The sequence below is a fragment of the Girardinichthys multiradiatus genome, chromosome 15, assembly GCF_021462225.1.
Source record: "Girardinichthys multiradiatus isolate DD_20200921_A chromosome 15, DD_fGirMul_XY1, whole genome shotgun sequence".
In the NCBI taxonomy this organism is placed as follows: Eukaryota; Metazoa; Chordata; class Actinopteri; order Cyprinodontiformes; family Goodeidae; genus Girardinichthys; species Girardinichthys multiradiatus.
This window is the reverse complement of record NC_061808.1, coordinates 11,945,066-11,972,832: the sequence shown is the minus strand read 5'-3', so window position 1 is coordinate 11,972,832 and position 27,767 is coordinate 11,945,066. Positions and strand designations below refer to the sequence as shown.

The 27,767-nt window shown below is 39.9% G+C and overlaps 2 protein-coding genes across 5 annotated transcripts; one reads left to right on the top strand and one right to left on the bottom strand.

Moving 5' to 3' along the window:
- Window positions 1–460: 460 nt before the first annotated feature.
- On the top strand, window positions 461–8,052 carry slc35b2 (solute carrier family 35 member B2). Of its 4 annotated transcripts, none has more exons than XM_047388789.1 (5): window positions 810–2,940; window positions 3,295–3,626; window positions 3,714–3,898; window positions 3,984–4,144; window positions 6,174–8,052. In XM_047388789.1, exons 2-5 carry the CDS (start codon window positions 3,562–3,564, stop codon window positions 7,098–7,100), a joined length of 1,338 nt encoding a protein of 445 aa, XP_047244745.1. In that variant the 5' UTR covers window positions 810–2,940; window positions 3,295–3,561; the 3' UTR covers window positions 7,101–8,052. The 4 variants fall into 4 exon arrangements, with proteins under 4 accessions (XP_047244748.1, XP_047244747.1, XP_047244745.1 ...); XM_047388788.1 differs by having other exon boundaries at window positions 810–3,433; window positions 3,547–3,626; XM_047388792.1 differs by lacking the exons at window positions 810–2,940; window positions 3,295–3,626 and adding an exon at window positions 461–791.
- Window positions 8,053–21,669: 13,617 nt separating this feature from the next.
- hsp90ab1 (heat shock protein 90, alpha (cytosolic), class B member 1) lies at window positions 21,670–26,928 on the bottom strand. The gene is made up of 12 exons (XM_047387993.1): window positions 26,773–26,928; window positions 25,093–25,236; window positions 24,745–24,951; window positions 24,469–24,628; window positions 24,256–24,389; window positions 23,870–24,175; window positions 23,623–23,788; window positions 23,340–23,530; window positions 23,029–23,176; window positions 22,677–22,945; window positions 22,268–22,601; window positions 21,670–22,190 (listed from the first exon to the last, which is right to left on the bottom strand). The coding sequence occupies exons 2-12, from the start codon at window positions 25,234–25,236 to the stop codon at window positions 22,078–22,080; spliced, it is 2,172 nt and encodes a 723-aa protein (XP_047243949.1). The 5' UTR covers window positions 26,773–26,928; the 3' UTR covers window positions 21,670–22,077.
- Window positions 26,929–27,767: the final 839 nt, after the last annotated feature.

Sequence of the window (27,767 nt, the reverse complement as noted above, 5' to 3'; positions counted from 1 at the left end):
GCTGCTATCCATCCAATCTTATTGAGCTTGAGCTATTTTGCTGAGAATAATGAGTAAAATTTTAAAGACTTGCTCTTAAAGACTTACAGCTGTAATTGCAGCAAAATACATCTCTAGAACGTATTGAGTGAGGAGCTGAATACATATCTACTCCAAACTTTTCAGCTTCCTATATATAGACAAAATTGTAAAAATAAAAAAGCATGTACCATTTTGTTTGCTTCTTTGTGTTAATCTATCACATAAAACCCCCAAAACCTACAGTAAAGTTTGTGGTTTCAACATGACAAAATGTTGGCAAGTTCAAGGGGTACTGAAAACCTCAAACTGCAGAAGAACCTTGAACGCAGAACCTAGTTGAACTCATGGGTTTTCTGACGTCACCATTGTTGCAGATTCAACGAGTGCATTCAGCTTGCAGTAACATCTCCCAGCCGACAGAGGGCAGTGTCGCCGGGATGGAGCTGTTTTCCAACTCCGGCAACCTACTGGTGTTCATTAAAAAAGAAGGGAGGCTTTCCCGTTGAAGTGAACAGATAATCTTCAGATGATAAGTGGAAAAAGCAGGTTTAAAGGCGGCCTTTCAGGGAACGGAGACACTGCTCCCGACGTCTTAAAACATCTCGTCCTATCCGACCGGAACGGCTTCATGCTGCGTCACCGCGGAGACGTTTGAGAGCTGCTGCCGGGTGTGGGGCCACTGAGAGTGGGGGAAAAATGCCTTCTTTATCGTGGAGGTAACCTGTTTTTTTGTGTGTTGGACGCGCTGGAACTGGGGAGATGTGTTTTAGGTGGGGATACGCTGAGCTGTCTGAAGTTAAAGATGCGGTTCGTTGTTAATGTCGGTAAATATAAGGAGGCATCGTTACATGTACACAATATAATGGTGTTGGTCACATTTTTGTCGGATATTTTTATCATAGATCGCTATGTTTGTATTTGATGAATATAGGAATCTCCAAATATGTGGGAAAGCATTACCATACAAATAAGATAAAAAAAACTTTACATGGAAACACCTAACACCTACATTAAAGATGTTAAATTTATGACAATAAATTCACAGCTGTGCAACTACGTATTCATTTCCAATGCAGGATTTAGCTAAGTACAAACGTTTTTTTATATATATATAAAAAGGTGCGCTTAAAAGGATAAATGTAAAATCTGCTATGCGTCTGTTTGCGTCGATGACATCACAAGAGGCCCAAGAACCGAGTTGTTCAGCCGGCTGTGGTTAACATTATGCTCGTTAAGTCATTTTTCACAAATTATGACATAGTTATCAAATATTTCACTTGCAAGGGGTTCAACTATGTATTAGATTTTCATGGGATGTTGACGTCGAGGTAACATTCCCAAGATTTTCACAGTATCAAGTAGGGCTTTCAGAAAAATATGGAATTGCACTAATCTTGCTGAAAGTTGCGATGATTTTATTAATTGAATTAACCTGCATTTTCAGACTCCATTTTTTTTTTGTTGCTGTTACACAATGTGCCAAACACTCACTGCGAGTTGTAACATGGCAGCTCTGAAAAATATGCAGTAGGTGTCTGCAGTAAGGGGAGTTAGAGTCCATCCTGCTGACCAGACATATCATTGATATGCAAAGCATAAATGCATGGTACTTGAAATATAATATCCTGTCAAATGCTGCTTCCAAGTGATCCTTTGAGATTTCTGTATTAAAACAGAATGATATTAAAGTTATGGTTGTAATTCAATACATTGTGCTGCTCTAGTACAACAGTACTAACAACTCTGTGTTTGGTCGACGTAGTGAGTGATGCAGCAGTTATGCAAGATACATTAATGGGACTTCAACATCATCCTAATTAAATGCATCAACCAGACTATATGGTTTTTAGCACAACGTGGCCTAAATATATTGCTGAAGATCTTCAGTAATGAAATCTGGTCATTACAGCCTGCTTGGCTCCTCTTCGCAAAACAGCTTCTATGTGTTTTATTGCTGCAAGATATTTTTGTAATCCATCTGGTGTTCCCACATTCAGCTGCTTTGCTGCAGCTGATTAGAACACAAGTAAACATCTTTTTAAAGGAGGAATTTAATTTGAAACAGGCAAAGAGATGGAAAATTTAAGAAAAATACAAATGGCTTTGGTCAAAATAGGCCTGATCGTTTGCCTTACGCAGCATGCGGTTTCACTAGAGGTGTGTGTGTGTTTTAAGGGAGGGTTTATGTTAATCAAACAATGATTTACAACAAAATAGAACAACTGACCTTTATATGTTGCTCTGAAGGTAAGAAACTATGTCTAAGTGGTTGTTGGATTTTACAAAAAGGCCCGTTTAGTAGCTTTGATCTCTAGTAGTCATTTATTCTCGTCTATCATTGCATATCTCCTGTTGTGCGTCCTTACAGGACGCACTTACACTCCTTCCCCTCTCAGGTGAAATGTGGCTTTCTGTTTTTCTGGAGTGCAGCAACTTGTGAGCTGCATTCCTCCACGTAATAGGCTCCTTGTTCAGACGCCGGGTCCTGGTGCAGTGGGCTGTTGGTTGACCAGAGCACAGCACACAAAGAGATCCTGTGTTCAGGTCAGGCCCCTGGGAGAGGAGGGTCCACCTCTTTCTGAGGAGGATACTCTACACTCAGCAGTGAGAGGCTCATTTATGTATGATGGAGCAGTTTTTTCCTCACAAGTTTGTAAATTACCTCAGCTTTCACAAAAAAAAAAAAAAAAAATGCTTTTCTCATTGTGTAAAAAGTAGAGGTTATTATCTCTAGTGTTGATTGTTTTTAGTCTGCAGTTATCGCAGTGGTCGTTACAGTTCAGGTGAGAAGTTTACATACACTAAGCATGGCCTTTCTTTACTTTGAGCTTCTGATTATTTTTTTTAAACGGCTTCTCTTTTCAAGGTGGAATAATTGAACAAAAGTACAACTTCAGTGAATTCAAAACCATGAATTGGGTATGTTTACTGTTCATACATGTTTAGGTACACATACAAGTTCAAATGTGTACATACACACACACACACACTACTTATTGGGTAAGTCCCTTAGCAATTTGCTCCTCAAACACAGACTCAAACACAGACACCAGCAAGCTTCTGGGATAATTCTGCGTCTGTATTTTATCCAGTCTTCATGGTAGAATTTGTAGAGTTCTTTTAAATTAATCGTTTTCTTTACATGGACCTGCATAGTCTAGAAATTTTATAATTCTTGTGAAATTGCTGTCATTCCAGAAGCTTAACATCAGCCTTCCTTATGCATTCTGAACCCATTGTGATCTATTGTCCTACATGACAATTGTGTCCAAGTTTCAGCCCGCTAGCTGTTGATTTGAGGTGAAGGTATTGTTATTCCATCCGCCTTGTGCAATGCACCAGTACCCTTGGCATGGAAATAGCCCCACAGCATGATGATGCCACCACTATGCTTGACAGTTGGTACAGACAGGTGATAAACTCTGACTTGTTCTCCCAGTTCTTGTTTTTGTATTCAAATAAATCCTTAAAAGCCACAAATAAAATGATTTATAACCATATTGTCTGTATCTGCATGTTTTACAGTAGCATTTATAGTCAATGGGTGTGATGGGGAAAAAAGAAATGAAAGGAAGAAAATGCTTACAAGTATACTTTCAAATCTGGTATATTTTATAAAATATCTTAAACCATTTATGTTTGGGCCGATATATTCTCCTGTTAAAATGTGACACTTTCCTTTTACCCTTTAGGGTTTGGCCTGCACTTGTGCAGCTGTTTCTTCCCTCCGCAGTAATTGCAGAGGATCCCTTGCTGGACGGCTGGCATGATGTCTGGTTCTTCCGTTTCCTCGTCAACGTGCTGGGATACGCCACCATCATTGTCCCGGGATATTTCCTCATTAGCTACTTCAAACGCTCTAATTACCTGGACAGAGGTTTGAGATGTTTGGTTATCTGTGAAAAGAATATTTTTTGCCTAATTCCTTCCTTGAAACTCTACTCCCCCCCTTTAACATTCAGGTAGCGGGCTTTGCTATCCTCTCATAAAGACCTGCGTGTTTGGCGGCGAGGACAAGAGCGTACTGTTGGACGATGTATCCGTCTCAAGCAGGAGCGAGCCTGATTCAGGTTCATCATTCAAACAGGCTTTAAAGTTAATCTTCTGTGCAGCCGGACTTCAGGTAGGGGAACCTCCCAGAACCAACAGTCTCTGTAAACATTAAGCTAACAATAAACCTACAAAGTTCTAGTTTTCTTACGCGATGTACAGGAAAGAAGTGTATTCACAGACTCTATCTAAGCTCTCTTTTGTAAAAGATAACAAAATATATATGCTTTATATATATTTACACCTGTCTTATAAAATGACAGTTGCATGTGATGGATCCACATAACAGTCTAATATTGTTTTTTGGATCAGAAGAAGGGCACCTTGCAGAGTTGAACATGAACTGCTTGAATGTCAAAATATTCTAGAGATGAATGTAAGGCAATCTATTCTGAAAGCTAAAGCTAGGTCCTAACTTAAACTCATTAAAGGAACAATTATCCCACACAAATCAGCAAATCTACAACCGAATAGCTGAAGAGAAAGCTAATCAAGGTGCAGTTACTGGAGACTTCAACCTGCTTAAAATTCTGTAGAGGACCTAAAATGAGCTGCGCAGATTTCCTGCAAACCAAAATCAGGCACAGCAATGTGAATAGAGAGCCAACATTCCTCTGCAACAACAAGAGGCTGATAAAGTACAGGCCATACAGAAAAAAGACCAATCGTTGTGTGTACTTACTTTTACAAAAAGAGCTTCACCATTTTAGCTTTATTTTTGTTTGTTTTTCAAATATTTTAGATTAGAGATAAAACAATGTAAGAAACTTGTGAAGAGCAGATACTTTTTATTTGAAACAAAACTCTAAAAATGTAAGACGTACTTTCTTTTATCTTGACTGTATGTACATTGGGGAGAACAAGTATTTGATACACTGCCGTTTTTGCAGGTTTTCCCACTTGCAAAGCATGTAGAAGTCTTTAATTTCTATCATAGGTACTGTGAGTGACAGAATCTAAAACTAAAATCCAGAAAATCATTAAGTAATTAATTGGCGTTTTGTTGCATGACAGGAGCTACTCCTTAGTTGCCCTGGCTGTGTGCTTCGGGTCGTTGTCATGCTGGAGGACCCAGCCACGACCCATCTTCTGATACATGGCCCCATCCATCCTCCCCTCAATACGGCGCAGTCATCCTGTCCCCTTTGCAGAAAAGCATCCCCAAAGAATGATGTTTCCACCTCCATGCTACACTGTAGGGATGGTGTTCTTGGGGTTGTACTCATCCTTCCTCCTCTAAACACGACAAGTGGAGTTTAAACCGAAAAGCTCTATTTTATGTCTCAGACCACATGACGTTCTCCCATTCCTCCTCTGGATCATCCAGATGGTCATTGGCAAACTTCAGACGGGTCTGGACATGCGCTGGCTTGAGCAGGGAGACCTTGCATGCACTGCAGGATTTTAATCCATGGTTACGTAGTGTGTTACTAATGGTCTTCTCTGAGACTGTGGTCCCAGCTCTCTTCAGGTCATTGACTAGGTTCTGCCGTGTAGTTCTGGGCTGATCCCTCACCTTTCTCTTGATCATTGATGCCTCACGAGGTGAAATCTTGCATGGAGCCCCAAACTGAGGGAGATTGACCGTCATCTTGAACTTCTTCCATTGTTTTATAAATGCGCCAACAGTTATTGGCTTCTCACCAAGCTGCTTGGCTATTTTCCTGTAGCCCATCCCAGCCTTGTGCAGGTCTACTCTTTTATCCCTGATGACCTCACACAGCTCTCCGGTCTTGGTCATTGTGGAGAGGTTGGATTTTGTTTGATTAAGTGTGTAGACAGGTGTCTTTTATACAGATAACGAGTTCAAACAGGTGCAGTTAATACAGGTAATGAGTGGAGAACAGGAGGGCTTCTTAAAGAAGAACTAACAGGCCTGTGAGAGCTGGGATTTTTACTGGTTGTTAGGTTATCAAATACTGATTTCATGCAATATAATGCAAATTAATTACTTAAAAATCACACAATTTGATTTTTTGGATTTGTGTTTTAGATTCTGTCACTCACAGTTGAAGAGTACCTACAATTAAAAATTAAAGGCTTCTACTACAAAAAAAAAAAAGAAGAGCTGATGACCTAAAATCTGCTTTTCTTCTTCTTAGGTATCATATCTGACATGGGGAGTCCTCCAGGAGAGAGTAATGACTCGCTCCTATGGAGCCATGTCTCCAGACCACCAGGGCGAGAGCTTCAAGGATTCGCAGTTTTTGGTCTTCATGAACCGCATCCTTGCGCTGACTGTGTCTGGACTCTGTTGCATACTGTTTAAGCAACCTCGCCATGGTGCGCCCATGTACAAATACTCTTTTGCTTCGCTTTCCAATATCCTGAGCAGCTGGTGCCAGTACGAGGCTCTGAAGTTTATCAGCTTCCCCACTCAAGTCCTGGCCAAGGCCTCCAAAGTCATTCCCGTCATGCTCATGGGAAAGCTTGTGTCCCGTAAAAGCTACGAGTACTGGGAGTACTTCACCGCCGTGCTGATCTCTGTTGGCGTCAGCATGTTTCTGCTGTCCAGCACGACCAGCAAGCACCCATCCACCGTCACTACATTCAGCGGGATCATCATCCTTGTCGGCTACATCGTCTTTGACAGCTTCACTTCCAACTGGCAGGACAATCTTTTTAAGTACAAGATGTCTTCCGTGCAGATGATGTTCGGGGTCAACCTGTTCTCCTGCCTCCTCACCGTTGGCTCGCTGCTCGAGCAGGGTGCCTTTTTTGACTCTCTGGCTTTCATGACACGCCACTCGGAGTTCGCCTTCCACGCCGTACTGCTGTCTGTGTGCTCGGCGTGCGGTCAGCTCTTCATCTTCTACACCATCAACCAATTCGGCGCTGCTGTCTTCACCATCATCATGACGCTGCGCCAGGCCTTTGCCATTCTTCTCTCCTGCTTCCTCTACGGCCACTCTGTCAACATCGTCGGGGGCTTCGGCGTCGCCGTGGTTTTCCTTGCGCTTTTCCTCCGGGTGTACGCCCGCAGCCGTATGAAGTCAGCCCGGCAGGCGGTGCTGCCACAGAAGGTGTAGCCCTCCAAAGTCACAAGAAACTGGAAAGTACGACCACGTTTTCTGTGGTGTTTTTTGTCTTTTTGTGAGCAGCATTTTGTTTTCCTAGTTCTTTTAAGTTTTTTTTGTTTTTGTTGACAACAGTACAAAAAAAAAGGGATGCTGCAGTTTTCACTGTCACAGATGCCCCCAAGGGGTCAACATAGTGAGAGGCTTTGAGTGCCTATATGATTGTTTTAAGTTTTAAACTACAAATTGCCTCATGAGCTCTATCTATCCCTGTTTAACTGTCTCTTTTGTTTTGTTTTAAACCACCATATGTGGCTTTCGCAGCCAATTTAAGGTAACATTTATGGCTCAGCATTAACACTATCCAATGTCCAAAAACAATAAACAAGATTAGTCAGCTCCTTTTTACAGGTGCTTTATTTCTGTCCGAGTCATGGAATCATATCTACAGATTTATGCTGTGGATAAGCTTCTGTGTCTTAATGTGGGATTTTATATTTTAAAACTGGCATCACAGTTTTGTAAACACAATACATGCATTTCTGTTTAACCTGTCAAATGTTTTAGCAGCTTCCATCATCACATTTGCGTAAATAAGTGTTGCACTGTAAAAATTATGTAGATTTAAACCCCAGCACCGAATGCTTTTTAATAATTGTTTTTTTCCATTAATGGTTTATAAGACAAAAAACATGTAAATATGTCCCATATTTTATTTTTTTTCTGATGACCTTGTCTGTTTTCTTTACCTTTTTTTTTTTTTTTTAAGGATTGACGGATTTGTTTTTCATGTGACTTGTTTGGATCAACACCGTCACAAAGATGTGAGGTTATTGTAAGGCCTGGGGAGTAGTTTGCTGGTCAGAATGCACACAAGGGAAATGCAGTGTTACTGCTACCTGGTTTTTATTGATCTACTACTTTTCTCTGGTAAATGGATTAATAATAAAACCTTTTAAATTAACGTACCATTATCTGGTGAAGGCTTGCGTTTGCTTCACAGGGAATACTGATGAGGTTCGCTCCTCATACACATACAGTGCAAAATCTTTGTCACTTTACAACCAAACACTTGAATGTGTTTTATTGGCATTTTTTTATGTTGCAGACCAACACAAATTAGCATGTAACTGTGAATATGAAGCAAGTATTTTACAAATAAAACTCAGAAAACGCTCCGGAAACATTTGCATTGAGCCCACTTTACTCTGATGGATAACGACTAAATACTGGGCAGTCCTAAAAGAAAACCTGTTGGAGGCTGCCAAAGGCTGGAGACTGAAGCGGAGGTTTAACTTCCAGCAGGACAACAACCCTGAACGTACAGCTGGAGCTACAGGGGTTGGACAATGAAACTGAAACACCAGGTTTTAGACCACAATAATTTATTAGTATGGTGTAGGGCCTCCTTTTGCGGCCAATACAGCGTCAATTTGTCTTGGGAATGACATATACAAGTCCTGCACAGTGGTCAGAGGGATTTTAAGCCATTCTTCTTGCAGGATAGTGGCCAGGTCACTACGTGATGCTGGTGGAGGAAAACGTTTCCTGACTCGCTCCTCCAAAACAACCCAAAATGGCTCAATAATATTTAGATCTGGTGACTGTGCAGGCCATGGGAGATGTTCAACTTCACTTTCATGTTCATCAAACCAATCTTTCACCAGTCTTGCTGTGTGTATTGGTGCATTGTCATCCTGATACACGGCACCGCCTTCAGGATACAATGTTTGAACCATTGGATGCACATGGTCCTCAAGAATGGTTCGGTAGTCCTTGGCAGTGACGTGCCCATCTAGCACAAGTATTGGGCCAAGGGAATGCCATGATATGGCAGCCCAAACCATCACTGATCCACCCCCATGCTTCACTCTGGGCATGCAACAGTCTGGGTGGTACGCTTCTTCGGGGCTTCTCCACACCGTAACTCTCCCGGATGTGGGGAGATGGTGGACTCATCAGAGAACAATACATGTTTTCACATTGTCCACAGCCCAAGATTTGCGCTCCTTGCACCATTGAAACCGACGTTTGGCATTGGCATGAGTGACCAAAGGTTTGGCTATAGCAGCCCGGCCGTGTATATTGACCCTGTGGAGCTCCCGACGGACAGTTCTGGTGGAAACAGGAGAGTTGAGGTGCACATTTAATTCTGCCGTGATTTGGGCAGCCGTGGTTTTATGTTTTTTGGATACAATCCGGGTTAGCACCCGAACATCTCTTTCAGACAGCTTCCTCTTGCGTCCACAGTTAATCCTGTTGGATGTGGTTCGTCCTTCTTGGTATTATGCTGACATTACCCTGGATACCGTGGCTCTTGATACATCACAAAGACTTGCTGTCTTGGTCACAGATGCAGCAGCAAGACGTGCACCAACAATTTGTCCTCTTTTGAACTCTGGTATGTCACCCATAATGTTCTGTGCATTTCAATATTTTGAGCAAAACTGTGCTCTTACCCTGCTAATTGAACCTTCACACTCTGCTCTCATGGTGCAATGTGCAATCAATGAAGACTGGTCACCAGGCTGGTCCAATTTAGCCATGAAACCTCCCACACTAAAATGACAGGTGTTTCAGTTTCTTTGTCCAACCCTTGTACAATGGAATGGTTGAGGTCAAAGCATATTCATTCACCTGTTACAATGACCCAGTCAAATTTCAGACCTAAGGCCAATTGAGAATATATAGTATGACTTAAAAATGGATTATACAGATGTTTTCCATCCAGTCTGACTGATCTTGGCCAGTTTTGGACAGAAATTCCACTCTCTAGTTGTGCAAGGCTACCAGAGACATCAAAATCCCTGTAAAAATAAATGAAGCGTGTGATTTCAATGTTCCAAAACTTTTTAAACATGGTTGAATTACTTGATCAGATATTTGCCCATTCTGATTCAGATGGTATTAATATCCCTCTGGTGATATGCATCCCCCCCCCCAAAAAACGGCTCTCAGGAAATGTCTCTGTTTATTGTCTCCTAGCACCCCACCAATGAAATGGTACTTTCGCCTTTGTTGTATGGTCACACCGAATCAATGCAAAGCGCCTAAGATTGATCTTAAACTTGTCGGTGGCTTTCTCTATAAACAAGCATCACTCTACTGTCAGTCACCAGATCTCAACCATTTGAGGAACTGTGCAACATGTTGGACGGTTATCTACCATCAGACTCAACCCTAAAGGTGCAGTGAAACTGTTCTACTGGCACGTGGTGAAACAACACTTTAAAAGATATTTCACTTTATGCACAGGATTTCGGCTTCAGGGCACTTTAAATTAGTCACTGAATAATTTTTCCGCATGACAATGTTTTTTTGTACTCATTCCAGTCTTTCTTGTTTGAAACGACAGTAACCAGCGTTGTTTTCGAAATACGTCTGAAGTGCTCTTTGCATATTGCAAGGATGCATTAACCAATCCATTCTCATGATTCACTGAACATCAAACTGAAGACCGGATCTGACTGTGAAGTGCGAGAAAACGTTTCCCCCTTGTTCATTAATCTCAAAATGCTACTGGGGAATTCCCCCGCTCCACTTGTTTCAAAGTGTTTAATGTAACGCTGCATCATCTTCACAGCATCTCTACTGCTCTTTTCAATAATTCAAATGAGTTACCAAAAGACAAGAAAGGTCGTATGGAAGAGAAACCACAGCCAGGCTGCCCTCTGATTTCAGCCCCTGATGGACCAGTCAGTTTGAGCTCTCGGTTTGACTGGAGGGACGACCAACCCAAGACTTCGGACTCCTTCATTAGGCACCAAGCACTATAAAGCTGTTTTACATTAATCCGAAATATTATCTTCTACAGCACCTGCTCTGGAGGAGAGGTTAGAAAGCATATTCATTTTACAACTTTTCCCTTTCAGTTGTGTTCAGGCTTGTATCTAAAAATATGTACATTCATTTCCACGTCTGACGTTGGAAATCACACAAAAAAGTGTAAAAGAAAAAAATACAGCGCACGGTAGCTGACAACGCACTGAAAGGTTGCTGAATAGTGATGATATTATGCACAGAAAATTAAAATTGGGCTCTAATGCATAACACAATGGCCACCCAAGAGAAACCCTTTAATATTGAAGCCTCCAGCTTGAATGTAAGTATGAGGCAAAGATTTATATGAGATTTGTTCAGTAAGGAGGAGGAGGTAAAGAAAACTGTTTTAGAGCAGCTTGGAGACCAAATGGAACAGCTTCCCACCCAGGGATTTAAAAGCCCTCCATGCTGAGCTCAATCGCCCTTTCATTTACTACATTGCCAAATGACTGCTTGTGAAAAAAATCGAATTCTTATTTTTTTATTTAAAATGTAATTCAAAAAACTAAAATTCAAACAGGATGCAGCTAAAGAATGTCATTTCTGCTGCAGTTTGATCAGTATTGTTATTTGATGCACCAGCAATTTAGTTTCTCCAGTCATCACAATACCTCATTTTTACAAGCCTTGCAGTGGTTGTGTAAAACATAGTGTCAGTGAATGGAAGAAGCTGAAAGTCTGACATTTTAATAGCCTTATATGTTTTGTGTCCCCCAAATTTTTAGTTTTTTATGATGTAACTGTATTTGTTTCAGAAATATAAACAAATGAAACAAATATAATTTAGGCAACAAAACAAAAAGTAAATAAAACCATTATATAGGGACCTACTTTTCTATACATAATCTGTTATACCTCTATTGATTTAACTGCAGTAATGTAGCTCTCAAAACATTATTTTGTAAATGCTGTCTGTCAAACCAGTCAATCTCTGTAAGTCTGTCTTTCCTTCTGTGTCTTTTGACTCAAGTCCCTTGAAGCAAATGCTTTATGTGGTGGTTGGAAGAGAAGTCAAAATAGTGATGTACAATTTGGTGGTATTTTACTCAGACACTGACAAAAAAGGCACTATGAGTGCTGACCTTAACTGAGGCAAGTGAGGCCTCCCGTGCTTCAGATCTTCTTGGTTCTTTAATGACCTTCTCTAATTTTGGAAGGCCAGTCAGTCCTAAAGGATGTTCACCACTATTCTATGTTCTTGGTGTTTGTAGATAATGCTTCCCACAGTTGGTTGCTGGAGTCCCACAGCCTTAGAAATAACTTTGTAACCCTTTCCAAACTGATAGATGTCCGTGACCTAGTTTCTCATCAGTTCATGATTTTCTGATGTGTTAATTTTTGAGATCTGGAGCCTACTTCCTGTTTTCAGATCAAGTGATTTCTTAATTCTGCAGGTCTGGCAGATATCAGACCAGGTTATTGGTTGTGAAACAGAACTCGCCCAAAGTTGTGATTAATTACAGTTAATTTGTGAGTTAACAAGGATGTTTAATACTTTTCACATATGAACAGGTTGGTTTGGAGAGATTTTCTTCCTCTTAGTAAACAAAATCATAATTTGACAACTGCTTAGAATATCCACGCATATTGTGTGATTTAAAATTAGTTTGATTATCTTAAACATTTCAGTGTAACCAAAAAGCTAAATTAGAACGCATCTGTAAGGAGGAAATAATTTTTCACAGCATCGTATATGGAAGTGAACTTTCAGTTTTTAGAGGGGTGGGGCTACAAATGGTCTTTTTGTGCATTATAAAATATTTCATCTATTTCATTATATATTTAATCTTAAGAACAAATAAATTAAAAAGTTTCATGGTTTCAAAAAATTTGTCTTGTAGGGATTTTGCAAGGCGATGTTCCCAGTGAGTATAAAGCAACCCATGTTAAGCAGAAAATTATTTGAATTATCTGCTAAATGAAAGTTGAGTGCCAAACAAAAGATTTAAATTCACACTGAGTTCAGGTTCTCTATGTCTACCTTGATATCAGACAGATTTGTAAATCAGTTGAACCAGTTTCCATTTGTGTCAATCTACTTATGGGAACAAACTGACTCTGTGGCATGAAATCTTGCAAGTCTTGTTTTTTACTGACTGAGCTATCAATGTACTGTTAAAAAACAACAACAAAACAACCCAGATAATAACTGCCAGTAGGTGTGCGTCAAGGATAGATTGTTCCCAGGCAATGAAAGGTATGTACATTAGACATGAGATAAATATTACTGATGCATAAAATACAAACATCCAACAGACTGCTGTCACATGCTGAATTAAGAAAATGAGAGCTCCAACCCACAGGTAATAAACATATTCTTAGCCGAAACACTTTTTGTTGTATACTTGCTGTCATGATCAAACATTTTAGAATGGACACAATGGTTTTCTCTCTGTTACATTTTTCTTTTGTTTTTTAATTATCTACTGAAGAATATTTTCAAACACACAAAACATTTTAATATGTTTCAAGATAGCAACTAACACATATTTCTGTGAATTGTAAATATTTGCAAGTATGACTCAACTTCTGGATCAAATCCTGTCTGATTGTGACCATTCCTCTGTTATCAGGGCTAAGACCTGATCTGGAGAGTTTCTTGGCCATAGGTCCCAAATTTTAATCTTATTAGTCTTTACATTTAGAACAAATAATGAGCTAAGACATGATCAAAATGAAAGCAGTCTTTGACCTTCATGGGTAATCCCTGCAGTAAAGAGCAATGTTTGCATTCCTGATTTAAGGGATTCACCAACATTTTTTTCACATTTCCGATTTTCATGGAGTTGGTCCCAGAGCAGAGAAACATTGAAGCTAAATGCAGCCTTCCCATATTTAGTTCTGCACCTGGGAACACTGAGTGTTTAAGTCTCTGGAGACTTGAAGGGTCTGCATGTGGTTCATATCTGACTAGCAACTCTGAAATGTTTTTGGGCCCAAAAAGATTCAGTGTTTTATAGATAAATAGAAAAGATTTTAAATGATGTCCTTTGACAAAAATGAGCCAGTGCAATGAATACATTTTGAGTAATAGTGGCTGTGAGAATGAAGTCTAACGGAACCACGATTAATTAGGATGTTATGATTAACTGTGTCAAACAAAAAACTGAGATCCAGCAAAGCCAACATAGGAATTTTTGATGCATTGCGGTTAAGAAGCATGCCATTTCAAACTTTTCGTGCTGCAGCCTCAGCGCTGTGGTTGGAAATTTGACTGGAAAACAAAAGAGATTTCTTTCACAAAAAATTGGCAAATATTTTTTTAAAAGTTCTTCTTCAATGAGTTTTGCCAAGAAGGTTAGATATGGACCTGTAATTTTTTATTACTGAGACAGATTAGGCTTCTTCAAAGGAGGTTTGGTCAATTCCGCTTTGATACCCTGAATTAAATGACCTGGGTAAAGTGAAGAAGTGAGACGGGACCCATTCAAGCGCTGGGTAAATGCTTAGAAGAAATCAATGCATGGATGGGCCAAAATTTTCTTAAGCTGAATCAAAACAAAACTGAAGTAATAATCTTTGGACCAAAGGAAGAGTGTTTAAAAATTAGCACACAGCTTCAGTTAATACAGCTAGAAACCACCAGTCAGGCTCAAAACCTGGGTGTAGTGATGGACTCAGACCTGAACCTTCAGAGGTATATAAAGGTAGTAACAAGGTCGGCCTTCTATCACTTAAAGAACATCTCCAGGATTAAAGGACTAATGTCTCAGCAGGACCTTGAAAAACTAATTCATGCGTTCATCTTTAGTAGAATTGATTACTGCAACGGTGTCTTCACAGGTCTGCCTAAAAAGTCGATCAGACAGCTGCAGTTGATCCAGAACGCTGCTGCCCGCGTCCTCACTAGAACTAAGAAAGTGGAGCACATCGGCCCGGTTCTAAAGTCCTTACACTGGCTCCCTGTAGCTCAGAGAATAGACTTTAAAATACTTCTGTTAGTCTATAAATCACTGAATGGCTTAGCACCAAAATACATTACAGACTTGTTGTCAGTGTATCAACCAGCCAGACCTCTCAGGTCTTCTGGGTCAGATCTACTCTGCATACCCAGAACCAGAACCAAACATGGAGAAGCAGCTTTTAGTTCTTATGCTCCACTAATCTGGAATAAACTCCCAGAAAACTGTAAAAGCGCCGAAACCCTAAGTTGCTTTAAATCAAGATTAAAAACTTATTTGTTTAGAGTGGCCTTTGAATGTGTTCTCTAAACATTATTAGTAAAGTTTTTAGTCCAATTTTCCTTTCATTTTCTTATCCATCAGTCTATTCTCTCTTTTTTTTTATTACCTCTGTTGTTTGATTTTCTTTATCATTGCAATGTACAGTGCCTTGAGTGCGTTGTTGCTGAAAAGCGCTATATAAATAAACTTGACTTGACATTGTAGTTCTTTGCCCTTCATTCACCGATGTCTTTTCCAACATGAATGAATTTTTTCTGAGAAAGTAACTTCGTACCAGTCGTCTGCTACCTATTCTTGTACTTGTGGAATTTTGTCTTAGACGGTTTGCTTGAACAGATGTGTCTTCATTGCTGCCCTTCTCTCTAGCCATCTGGAAAATATTTACCTAATCATGTGTTTAGATGCACTAACTCCCTGCTGCTAATGCTGAGCAAGCTCTGCAATGGTGGCAGCATGGTTCTGAAGTGTATTTGGAGCATGTCCTAAAGCCTTCTTTATTGTTACCGAACCTCTCTTTGTTGATCTATGATTCTGTTTATAATAGGCTATTGCTATTTGAGGCTCTTTCTTCTTTGAAGGTCACCAATCTACTAAGAGACTAAGACTTTGCTTTTTGCTAACAAACATTCCAGGTGGGTCCAGATTAAGGTGTAATTAAGGATCTGCGTAGTCCAGTCAACTCTGTGGAGATCAAAACCCCACAGTTTTGCACAGAACCATGAGGTCAACCTGACAGAACACCTTTGGAATGAATTAGTGATCTATGCCTTCTCTTGCCAACATCACTGTCTGACCTCACAAATGTGCTTTTGGAGAATTGGTCAAACATCCCTGTAAACCCACTCCTAAACCTTGTGGAAACCTTCCCAGAAGACTTGAAGCTGTCATTGCTGCAAATAGTGGACTGACATCATATTAAACCCTACAGATTTAAAATGGTATGCCACTCAAGTTCATATGCATGTGAAGCCAGATGTGAAAAAACTCTTAGCAATACAGAGTGAGGAGAATGCAGGAGAATGTTGTATATATAGAGCAGAACCGCTCTTAGTTCTTTAGTGTTGCCTATAAGCTCTTGGGAGCCTTGTTGACCAGTTTCAGGCATATCTTCTTAACAATTATGGAGAAATGTCCAGTTTCCTGAATGTTACTGTTGCTCCACAGCTTCTCCCCTTACTGACCACTGTCTTTATTGTGCCATGGTGTATTTATAATACTATAGATGTTTTTTCACCCCTCTGCTGACCTTTTCACAATTAAATCATTTTGATCCTTTGTAATCTTCTGCTGCAAACATTGGGTAAATGAAGCAATGATGAGAAAATGCCAAAAACATTTACATGGAATTTAATCAAAAGATGATTCAACAAATGCAATAATTTAGGGCTGTGTACCAGATTATTGTGCCTCTTTATCTTTTATATTTTACCCTCTGTCTGATTTCTTTGTTTTTCAGTTGAATTGTACAGGAAATATGCCACATTAAAGGTTAAAAACGTTTTGAGAAAATCACAAATACCTGGCAGTTTACAAATACCTGGTATTTTAACAGGGTTGTGTAGAGTTTTTATATCCACTGTAGTTTTGTGATGGTTGGATAAATGTTTGAACCAGCCATGTTTGAATATGTCACACCATAGCTAGCAGCTGTGTCACTCTAACCGTAATGGGGATACTTTCCATTTTTGATATTGCACACTGAATTTCTCACTTCCACATGTGTAACTTTACTCCCCGCATGAAAAGTGGAAGTGTTATCGACCTTAAATGCTGAAAAATTCCTTTAAACTGGTTCTTGTTATCAGCAATAACAGCTGTTGAACCACAGCATTTTTAACACCGCCATCACACAAGGCTGTAGCGTAAGAGTGGAGCATAAACACAGTTTGACAGACCACATGTTATTATTCATACCCTTTCAGCTCATCATAAAGGTTACTGTGGGTGTTTGTATTTTATACCTCACGATACAGGGCTTGAATTCTCTTGTGTAGGCCCTTTGTATTGTCTCATCTAGATGTCTTTCTTCTTGATGTGGGTGTCAATCCTATTCCTGTCGAGTGTTTACCAGGTTCAGTCAAACGCATCACGCCTGACGTAGCAGAAATGTTTCAGATCATGAGTAGTAGTTCTGTGTTTACTCACACTGAGCCTTTTAAATGTCATTAAAACCTGATAGCATGCTGGCATGCCAGTAGTAATGTTAAATTTCACCATCAAAATCTTCTTGAGACTGTATTTGTAAGTCTATTCATGACTGTAACTCTGTGGTTGTCTGTTATCGCTGGGCCAGAAAAACAAGGAGGTATCTGGTAACCGACTGCAGCATGACACATGCAAGGACAGATGTTTAACAAAATATGCCTGAAACTAATCACAGAAACTGTAAGACTCGTCAACAAGGGGCATTCAGTATGACAGTTAACGTGTTTTTTAAGGTGATTTAGTTTCATTACATGCAGAGGTGCAAAGGTCACACAATGCTCCAAAGTCAAGTCAAGTCAAGTTTATTTATATAGCGCTTTTCAGCAACAAGGCACTCAAAGTGCTGTACATGAGGAAAAACATTACAATAAAACAGAAAATCAATCACAGAAAAACAAATCAAAGGACACCAATAATCCTTGGGAGTTTACTGGTAAGAGCTGGTTCTAATCCAATCTTTCTTATAGAGGTAATTAGCTCATTTAGTCCTCTGTGGTAAGGAAGTCATCCTGTGCTAGAAGAAAAATGTTAATATTAATCCTTGAGGTCGCTGGTATGAGGCAGTTGTGGTCCCATCATTCAAATAAGCTGGGTCACTGGTATAAAACAGTTTTAGTCCAAATTTTGAAATACTAATAATATTTGGCTTTCGCTCATAATCCTTCTGAGAAATCTGAAAATCTATGAAAAGTAACGAAATCACACATTTAGGTAGATGACAAAAGAGAACAAATAAGGTAAGAAGATGGGAAAAAAATCATATTTCACACTTTATCCTTAGCAGGATACAGTTTGAGATTGCAAAAAAACTCAGCACAAAGAAGCAACATATATACGAAACAACATCATGCAGGGGATCCGGTGAAGGCGGTGTGAAGGGGTGCATATGTTTATCTTGAGCATGTGTGTGTGTGCATGTGAGTGTGTGCCAAGTAAGTCTGTGAAGACCACTGACACATGAGGACCCCACCAATTAAAATATTTCACTTTGCTTTACGCAGATTTACGCAGAGGACTGAAATATTCCACAAGAAGTCTTTTGTTTTGAAGGGAAAGGAAGTCAGACCTGAATAGTTGACTTTTGAACTCAATTAAAATGGAAATATATGCTTCCAGCAGTACTCAACCTAAAAATACAGATTTTCTAAAATGTCTCTTTTATGTCACATGACTATCTGTTTTACAAAAACACTTTAATGCCCCCTCCCATTCTTGTAACCAAAGAAAAACTCATGAAACTAGATGCAGTGTTTGGTTTAATGTGTGAAAAATTCTCCATTAAACCGGTGGGATGAACTTCAGATTTAATCAGGAAACAGCAACAAATTTTGAAAATGCTGAGACAACATATGGACAAATTTATAAAGACTGATAATGTGCATTATCCAGCCTTCGGTGGTGATTTTAAAACTGCTGACGCTCAAGGCAGAGGTTTAAATGAATGTCGTCATGCTTGTTTATCTGTCATCCAGTAAGTCACTTGTGTTTTATAAGTAGGTTACTTTAAAGCTGATTTCCTGTAAAAGAAAACATTCAGGTGATGATGCATGTTTCCCCTAAAGTCTTAGATTTAGCAGCAATTAAAGAACTTTCTTTAAAGTTGTTTGTTACATGCAATGCTGGAAATGCTTCACAAAATGTACTGCAATGGTTCCCAAATGCCTAATCTGTAAAACCCTAGAAGTTCCACTGGGAATTTCTCTAAATAGAAATTTCAAGGTCAGTATGCAGAAACAAATCGGATCAATTTTGGGGGCATTCCTTAATATTTACCTGAAGGAAATTATTAATTTTTTTTAGAAATTTTTTGTGGAATGCTCTATTTGGTAGCAATTTTTTTTTTAATTGGCAACATGGCTCTTTGGCCAGAGCGGCAGGGGCTGTGGGGAAGCCCAAGAGGCAAAACAATTAAAAATTAATTTTCTGTTAGCCCCAGTCTATGTTTTTTTTTTTTTTTGCACAGGTTTTCTTCCAGGATAAAATGGTATTTAACTCTATCTATCTATTCATATCAACTCTGACCAGACTCTGTTTCTGCTAAAGTAAAGCATCCCCCAGCATGATACTACCACCACCAAGTTTCACAGTGAGAATGAGTGTTTAGCATTATGCACATTGATTGTTTTTCCGGACACAAAATGTTTTGTATTTGTCTGTCAAAAATGTCAATTTTGGTCTACTTTTACCAAAACACCTTATTGTACATGTTAACTGCATACCCTATAAGACTACACAGAAAGGTTATGACTTTCTTCAAAGTGTCAAAGGTTTTCCTGTTGAGAAATCCTCCCACTTAAGCTTTGGATTTTCTCCGATTTGTTTGTAATTTTATGCTACTTTTAACTTTTCCGCAACTTCATTCCCAACCTGTCTGCTGTGTTTCTTGCTCTTTGTGATGCTGTTTGTTCCCTAACAAACCTTTGAGGGCTCACCTCATCTTACAATGATAAATTAGCGCTGTATTGCCACTAAAAGCAGCCCAAGTACTACCAGTAATACTAGCACTATGAGTAGGATTCCTACACATTTTTAATATAAGAAATTTTTCCTGGTTAGAAAAAGAAGAAAGCAGTAACACAAGGAAGCAAAGACACAAAGAAAGAATAACACACGGTAGAAAGAAGAGACAGGATAGGAAATAAAGGACAGAAGCAGTGAAGGTAGGTAGGTCACAACAAAGCAGAAGAGGAAGAAGAATGACACAATGAAAGAACAGAAAGCAGGAATTTTATTTTTGTATGTATGTATTTTACCAGCTCCAAGCCCCCCCATCCCAATAGTCTTTTACAATTTAAAGCTGTGAAATTAGATATTTCAGTCTTTACATTTCTCATTTTTAAAGATCATGAAGTCTTCTAGTCTGTATCTGCACGTGCAGCAAAAATCTTGACGATCGCTTGAAGTCTAAAAATAGTTTTGTCCTTTTTTCTAAATGACAAAAATGAAGATCCCTGATGGAGAACATGTGTTGAGGAGGGAGAGACACCCACACCTCAATTTTACTGACAATAGCAGAAAAGCTGCTGGTGCCACCCCCTCACACTTTTTAGGCATGACTTCCAGGAAACCTGTACTTATTACAATTCCCCTAAACAACTTAGCTTATGGCTCATACTTTCAAGACATCTGTGCTCTCGGTATACCTTGTTCTTAGCTTTTTCAGATTTCTCTATAATCATAAACATATGATTTGTTTTAATCATGAAGTCAAGAGAACTGGTCCCATTTTATACGAGTACATAGGTGTGAAACGTTAGTCTCACAGGAATTTACATTTATTCAGAAGCTTATGTGTCATATTAACCAGTTATGTACAGTGCCACAAGGCAGCATTTACACACTTTCATTTTTACACATTTAGTTACAATACAATAGTCATTCTTAAACGGATTTAAGTGTGGCTTTTTTTTCTAACAAAAAAAGAATTCACAAAATGACATGAGAAAGTGGAAAGATGCGTAGATGAGTTTTGAAAAAAAAAAAAAAAAAAAAAAAACTTAAAAAGTCCAGAGTTCTCCATTTCATTCAAGGGAAAGAAAAGCTATCCAAACCAACCTGGCTCTATCTGAAAGTTGTTATATTGGTTCATGGCAGCAACATTTGCTATAAAGTGTTAGCAACCAGTAAGGAGAATTTTACATCGCTGAGCCGGACCCACTCTACTCAACAGAAGTGTCCTGCTGCACAACCCAAGTGTTCTTGAGGTTCTCCTTGGGTGAAAACAGCTCAGGTGGTAAGGGTGTAACTGGTTTGGCTGCTGGTTCAAACCCCCATGCTGTCTTGTCTCAGATATGTCCTCGGGCAAGATGCTTCACCCACCTTGCCTGATGGTTGTATGGCAGCCCCCCTTCTGTTAGTGTGAGAATGAATGGGTGGATGATTAGTAGAGTCCTCTGAATTGATAAAGTGGTATACAAGTGCAGGCCATTAGTTTCAGGTCTGTTAGACAGCAGAATTTATGGTTGGATCAATTACATGCCATCCAGATCCTGAAGCAGTCCCAGGTTCTGTCTCAGAATATTTTTAAGTCTTATTGACAAAAGCTTGGCAAAGACAACAGTCCTACATGGGTTCATTGTAGGTCAACAGCTTCCCCCCCCAATCTTGTTAAATTATAACTGAAGCAACACAGGCTTTAGGTACTCTAGATGTACACAATTCTGCAGGCTGACTAACTTATACCTTTAACCACCCACGTCTGCATAAATGTAACTTTAATAAGCGATCTGCTTGTATCAACTTTGGTGAGACCAGCTCTAGGATGTACATGTCTCCCTCTAGTGGAGAGATGTGAGCTGAACAAAACTATAAGTGAAACTAGACTGATGCTTTCAAAATACTTCAGAACAGATTGAGACAAAGACACAAAACAAGGCATTACATCTTTATTTTTTTTGCAAAAAACAAGACTTCGAATACAGTTTAGCCTGAAGTCAGGCAAAGGAATCGGACAGTCCTCTCTCCATGCAGCATTGCACATAACATTACCCCCTCGAAGACTCTGGACTTTCTGATAATGGAATGCAACCGTCCCATATTAGAACATTTACCATCAACATTAAAGTTGGAACATTACTTTAAAAACAAAAAGGTCACCTTAAACGTTCACAGCAAAAAAGAAAACTGCTTTTCTTTAAAGGTCTTGCAGTGCGAGGCTCCAGTAACACTGGTCCTCCACACTACAGGAATGTTTAATAATTTGCAATAACTGCACTTTAAAAAAGGATGAACTACGGCAAAGTGGGGCTGAAGTGTTTGGAATCTGAGTGATGGTCAGTTTAATCAACTTCTTCCATGCGTGAAGCATCGTCGTCACCTTCTAGAGGGGGCATCTCTTCTGGGACAGATGTGGAGGTGGCCTCCTCTGTGGGAATATCCTCATCGTCGATACCTGGAAAATCATTTATTAAAATCATCTTTGCAACATAAAAATTAAAACTAGACAAATCCAATGAATTGCACCCTTACCCAGGCCAAGTTTGATCATTCTGTAGATTCGGTTGGAGTGGGTCTGTGGATCGTCCAGAGAGAATCCTGAGGACAGCAGGGCGGTTTCAAACAGCAGAACCACAAGGTCCTTTACAGCTTTGTCGTTCTTGTCGGCCTCGGCCTTCTGCCTTAGGGTCTCCATGATTGGGTGGTCGGGGTTGATCTCCAAGTGCTTCTTGGCCATCATGTAGCCCATGGTGGAGTTGTCCCTGAGCGCCTGGGCCTTCATGATCCTCTCCATGTTGGCCGTCCAGCCATAGGTGCTTGTGACGATGCAGCAGGGAGAAGACACCAATCTGTTGGATACTGTGACCTGGAGAAGGCAGGATGCAAGTTAAACAAACCCAACACATTCAGTCTAATCAATCGTTTTCTTCGTTTCATTAACCTTCTCTACTTTCTTGTCCAGGATCTCCTTCATGAGCTTGCACAGATTCTCATATTTAGTCTTGTCCTCCTCCATCTTTTTCTTCTCCTCTTCATCCTCAGGCAGCTCCAGACCTTCTTTGGTGACAGAGACCAGGGTCTTTCCATCGAACTCCTTCAGCTGCTGCACACAGTACTCGTCGATGGGCTCAGTCATGTAGAGCACCTCGAAACCACGCTTGCGGACACGCTCAACAAAAGCAGAGTTTGCCACCTGATCTTTGCTCTCACCTGGAAGTAGACAAATCAGCAGAGATATTTTAAGAACAAAGTCCAAAAGTTATGGAAGCACTTCGTTTTTGATCGGAGTTTACCAGTAATGTAGTAGATGGACTTCTGGTTCTCCTTCATGCGGGTGAGGTACTCTGTCAAGGAGGTCATCTCATCTCCAGACTGGGAGCTGTGGTAGCGCAGCAGCTCAGAAAGTTTCTTGCGATTTTGAGAGTCCTCGTGGATGCCCAGCTATAAACAAAAAACAGGAATTCAGGTTCCCAGAAATATTTTCCTAAACTATATATATATATTTAAAAAAAAAACACCCACAACAAAAGCACTACTTAAACTGGAAATATCAAATATATCATTGAGACATTGAAGACTATTGTTGTCAATTCAGAATAGATACCTTGAGGTTCTTTGAGAAACCCTCATAGAACTTCTTGTAGTTCTCCTTGTCCTCTGCCAATTCTGCGAACAGCTCCAGGCATTTCTTCACAATGTTTTTACGGATGACCTTCAGGATCTTGCTCTGCTGCAGCATTTCTCTGGAGATGTTTAGGGGCAGGTCCTCGGAGTCCACAACACCACGGACGAAGTCTTGCGTGATGATAGTAAAAGTTTCATCATTGTGCTCTTTTAAGTAACTTTGCAGCTTGGATAGTTTAAAGTGGAAAAGCAGTTGAACTTACTCAGATATTCAGGAATGAGCTCCTCACAGTTGTCCATGATGAAGACTCTCCTCACATACAGTTTGATGTTATTCTTCTTTTTCTTGTTCTCAAAGAGGTCAAAAGGTGCACGGCGGGGAATGAAGAGCAGCGCCCGAAACTCCAGCTGGCCTTCCACTGAGAAGTGCTGAATAAAGGGTCAAAGTCAATTTTCAGGCCAGTTTAGCTAATGGTTCAAAGTCAGGCATCTTCCAGATGCCCTACATACCTTGACGGCCAGGTGATCCTCCCAGTCGTTGGTCAGACTCTTGTAGAATTCACCATATTCCTCATTTGTGATGTCATCAGGGTTTCTGGTCCAGATGGGCTTGGTCTTGTTCAGTTCCTCCTGATCGATGTACTTCTCCTTGATCTTCTTTTTCTTCTTCTTGTCCTTGTCTTTGGAGTCCTCCTCATCATCTGAGCCTACATCCTCAATCTTGGGTTTGTCCTCACCTTCCTCCTTTTCCTCCTTCTCTGCCTTTTCCTCCTCTGCCTCGTCGTCGCTGATCTCCTTGTCACGCTCCTTCTCCACCTGCAAAAGTAAAGCAAGTTTTAAGTTTGCCAATTAACAGTTTCCACAAAGGACAAGGAGGCGCATTGTTCAGCGCTTACAAACAGAGTGATGGGGTAGCCAATGAACTGAGAGTGCTTCTTGACAATCTCTTTGACCCTCTTTTCCTCGATGTACTCCGTCTGGTCCTCCTTTAGGTGCAGGATGATCTTTGTTCCACGGCCCATGGGCTCACCTGTAAACAAAACGCATTCGTTAAGAAGGGAAAACAAAACGCAAGCACAGATTTTTAGAACCTTATACAGGAGACGCACCACTGTCAACCTTGACTGTGAAGGAACCTCCAGCAGATGACTCCCAGGCATACTGCTCATCATCATTGTGCTTTGTAATGACGACCACCTTCTCGGCAACAAGGTAGGCAGAGTAAAAACCCACGCCAAACTGACCGATCATGGAGATATCAGCACCAGCCTAGATGACCACAAGTTTGCATAATAAGTTTAATCATTCTAATCAACCAAGTTTCTAATAACATTCAACTCCAGATTCCATTTAACAATTACAGCTTAGATTGGTCTCAGTAGTACCTGCAGGGCCTCCATGAAGGCCTTTGTTCCAGACTTTGCGATTGTTCCCAAGTTGTTAATGAGGTCAGCTTTGGTCATGCCAATTCCAGTGTCGATCAGGGTCAGGGTCCGGTCTGCTTTGTTTGGGATGATCTCGATTTTCAGATCCTTGCCGCTGTCCAGCTTTGACGGGTCGGTCAAGCTTTCATAGCGGATTTTGTCCAGAGCCTAAGAGATACACGAAGTCAGGTTTGTTATACAACTTGTGTGTGTATGCCAATCTGAAGATGGATTTCTATTCAAGGTTATCATACAGTGAAAATCTCACACTGGCCCTTTCCTAAAAAGGTCAAGACCCTGCACACTTACATCAGACGAGTTTGAGATCAGCTCCCTGAGGAAGATCTCTTTGTTGGAATAGAAGGTGTTGATGATTAGGGACATCAGCTGAGCGATCTCTGCCTGGAAGGCAAAGGTCTCAACATCCTCCTCTTGGTGCATTTCTTCAGGCATCTGTACAGAAGAATCATGAACTACAGTCAAATAGAAAATACAAACTCCAATTTAGTTAAAAGGTTACCTGTGGTGTTCCACAAGGTTCTGTGTTAGATCCTAAACATTTTATCTTCTGCCTTAATATCATAAGCATGAAACTGTCCAAAATGTGCTTTATTTGACAACTGCAACACAGCACAGGTTTGGAACAGTGTGTAGGTACAGTGAGAATGGAGCCACCTGTCAAGAGTAAGTTATGTAATATTTGATAACATGAAATAAAACAACAAAAAATAAAGCCCAACTTATAAAACACATTCAAACTCTTATGATTTAGTACAATCTCCTAAGCTATAATCAGAAAGAGTCAGAAAATAAAGTCAACTAAGAAATGTGTTCTTATAGGGGTAAACATTTGGAATAACCAAATGAGTTAAGTCAATTTAAAAGTCAAGTAAATATGGCCTGTCCCAAATCCTTCTATATTTATTCAATAAATTAAAAAAAAACATTTTAAGACCAACAGTTCGTTAAATAAAGAACAATGTATCCCTGTTGGCTGTTTATATGGCATTTCAGTTTCATGAGAGATAAGTCAAATCCATCCCTGATTTTATAACCTTGGGACAGTTTCCAGCATCTTACTACACATGAGCGGAAGTGTCCATTAACAAACATGGCGTCTATGCCTAGACAATGAAACCGAAAACACGTGTTTAGGAGAAGCAAACGGCGAAGTTATTCCACTTTACTCTTCAAACGGAGCAAGGATTGCCTGCGACAGCAATCCAACGTAACTTCATGAACCCAATGACTGAAATCACTACCCGTCATCTGTGACAACACGAGCTCCCGAATCTCGAGGCGTTGCGTCAAATTCGGCAGTTGGATAAATCCGTTTCAAAAAACGTTGGCGCACACACACCCCGTTTGATCAGTTCTAGCTCACAATCTGCGTGGGGTCTATAAAACACGCGTTTGTTAAACGCTCCATGCCAAAAAATTCAAATGGGGGTCAATATCGCTACGTTTGAACCTTTCAAACGTTCTTGGAATTTGGTTCAAAGTGTTCAAAACGTGTTCCTCGGTTACGTAAGCGAACGTTTCAACAGACATTTTCTGGGGTTTGAATGAAACCAGGTAATTTATTCGAGCCAATTCTGCGACCAGATCCAACTCTTGTGACCGCTATCAAGTTTTACTTTAAGCCCATTGATTCCTCGGTGTAACCTCCAACCCACCTGCCTGACATCACAGCGCAGAAGTGCCGCATTCACGCTGATCAGCATCCCCGCTGATCAGGCCGTACGTTAACAAGAAAATATGAATTTAAGTGAATTGCTTATCAATTACCAACTCCATTAGCATACGGGTAAACCAAACGTAGCCCTATAGTTGCTTCCAACGAAAGATTGCTAATAACGGTTGACATGACTCATGAACTCTCAAGCAGCGACGTTCTGCTGAATTACTATATTGCTAATTTAAAAGGATTTACAGCTAGAGCACGATAATAAAAATGACCTAATAAGTCAGCAACACTTGTGTACGTACCTTGTTAATTTAGTTGATTTTTCTTGAATAAAATGCAACCAAAGCGTTCTCCCCTGTGCGCACTGATGGTAGAAAAAGGAAAGGAACTTTATGTTACAGCACAGGGAGTCTTTATACACGTGGGTTCTAGTGTATCCATCCGCGGCACCTCGTTTACTGCAGCCAGACTGAGTGAAAGCAAATTTAAAAACAACTACAATTTAAGGAACTTTACTCTTAACGTTGAATAAAGTGTGATTTTAAAGGTATTACAATTATAACAGAATATTTAGTTAGTCACACAATCTAAAATAAGAAATAAAGTGATATTCAATTTGTTGTTTATAAATTACACTGCTTAAGTTAAAAAAGCATTAAAAATTCAAACATTCTAATAAATGAAAAATATATATTTTAACGATACTGTAAAATAAGTATTTTGATCTCAGCGTGCTGTTGTCTCCATCTTGTGGCAATTTGAGGAACAGCAAAGAATTTATTTTGAAGAGACGAAATTTTTAGACATCAAAGATTACGTTTTAAGATATTGGAGCAACGCAGTCCGCATACGACTAAGTAAGTCTTGCACTCGAAATCCAAAAGACGTCGTTGCTTTCTCTGTAATTTGACAGAGAATACAGATCTTTTTAATATCATGGATGAATATTTCGAAACAGGGAGGGTGTGCTTCGTTTGTTCTAGCACTTTCCATCGAAAGCCCGCCCAGGCATGACGTCACCGAGTTGTGAAGAATTGTGTCCCTCGCGATACTTCAACAGCCAAGGAAACGTACCAGATATTTATTATTATTATTATTATTATTATTATTATTATTACTATTGTTATTATCACATTTTCCACCTTTTCATTGTTTGGAACGTAAGAAACAGATTTAATCAGAATCAGCTTTATTGCCAAGTTGGTACAGACAAACAAGGCATTTGACTTTGGTACACTTGCTCTCAATAAAGAATAGCTATAATGTACATATATACACATTTGATTTTACAATGTAA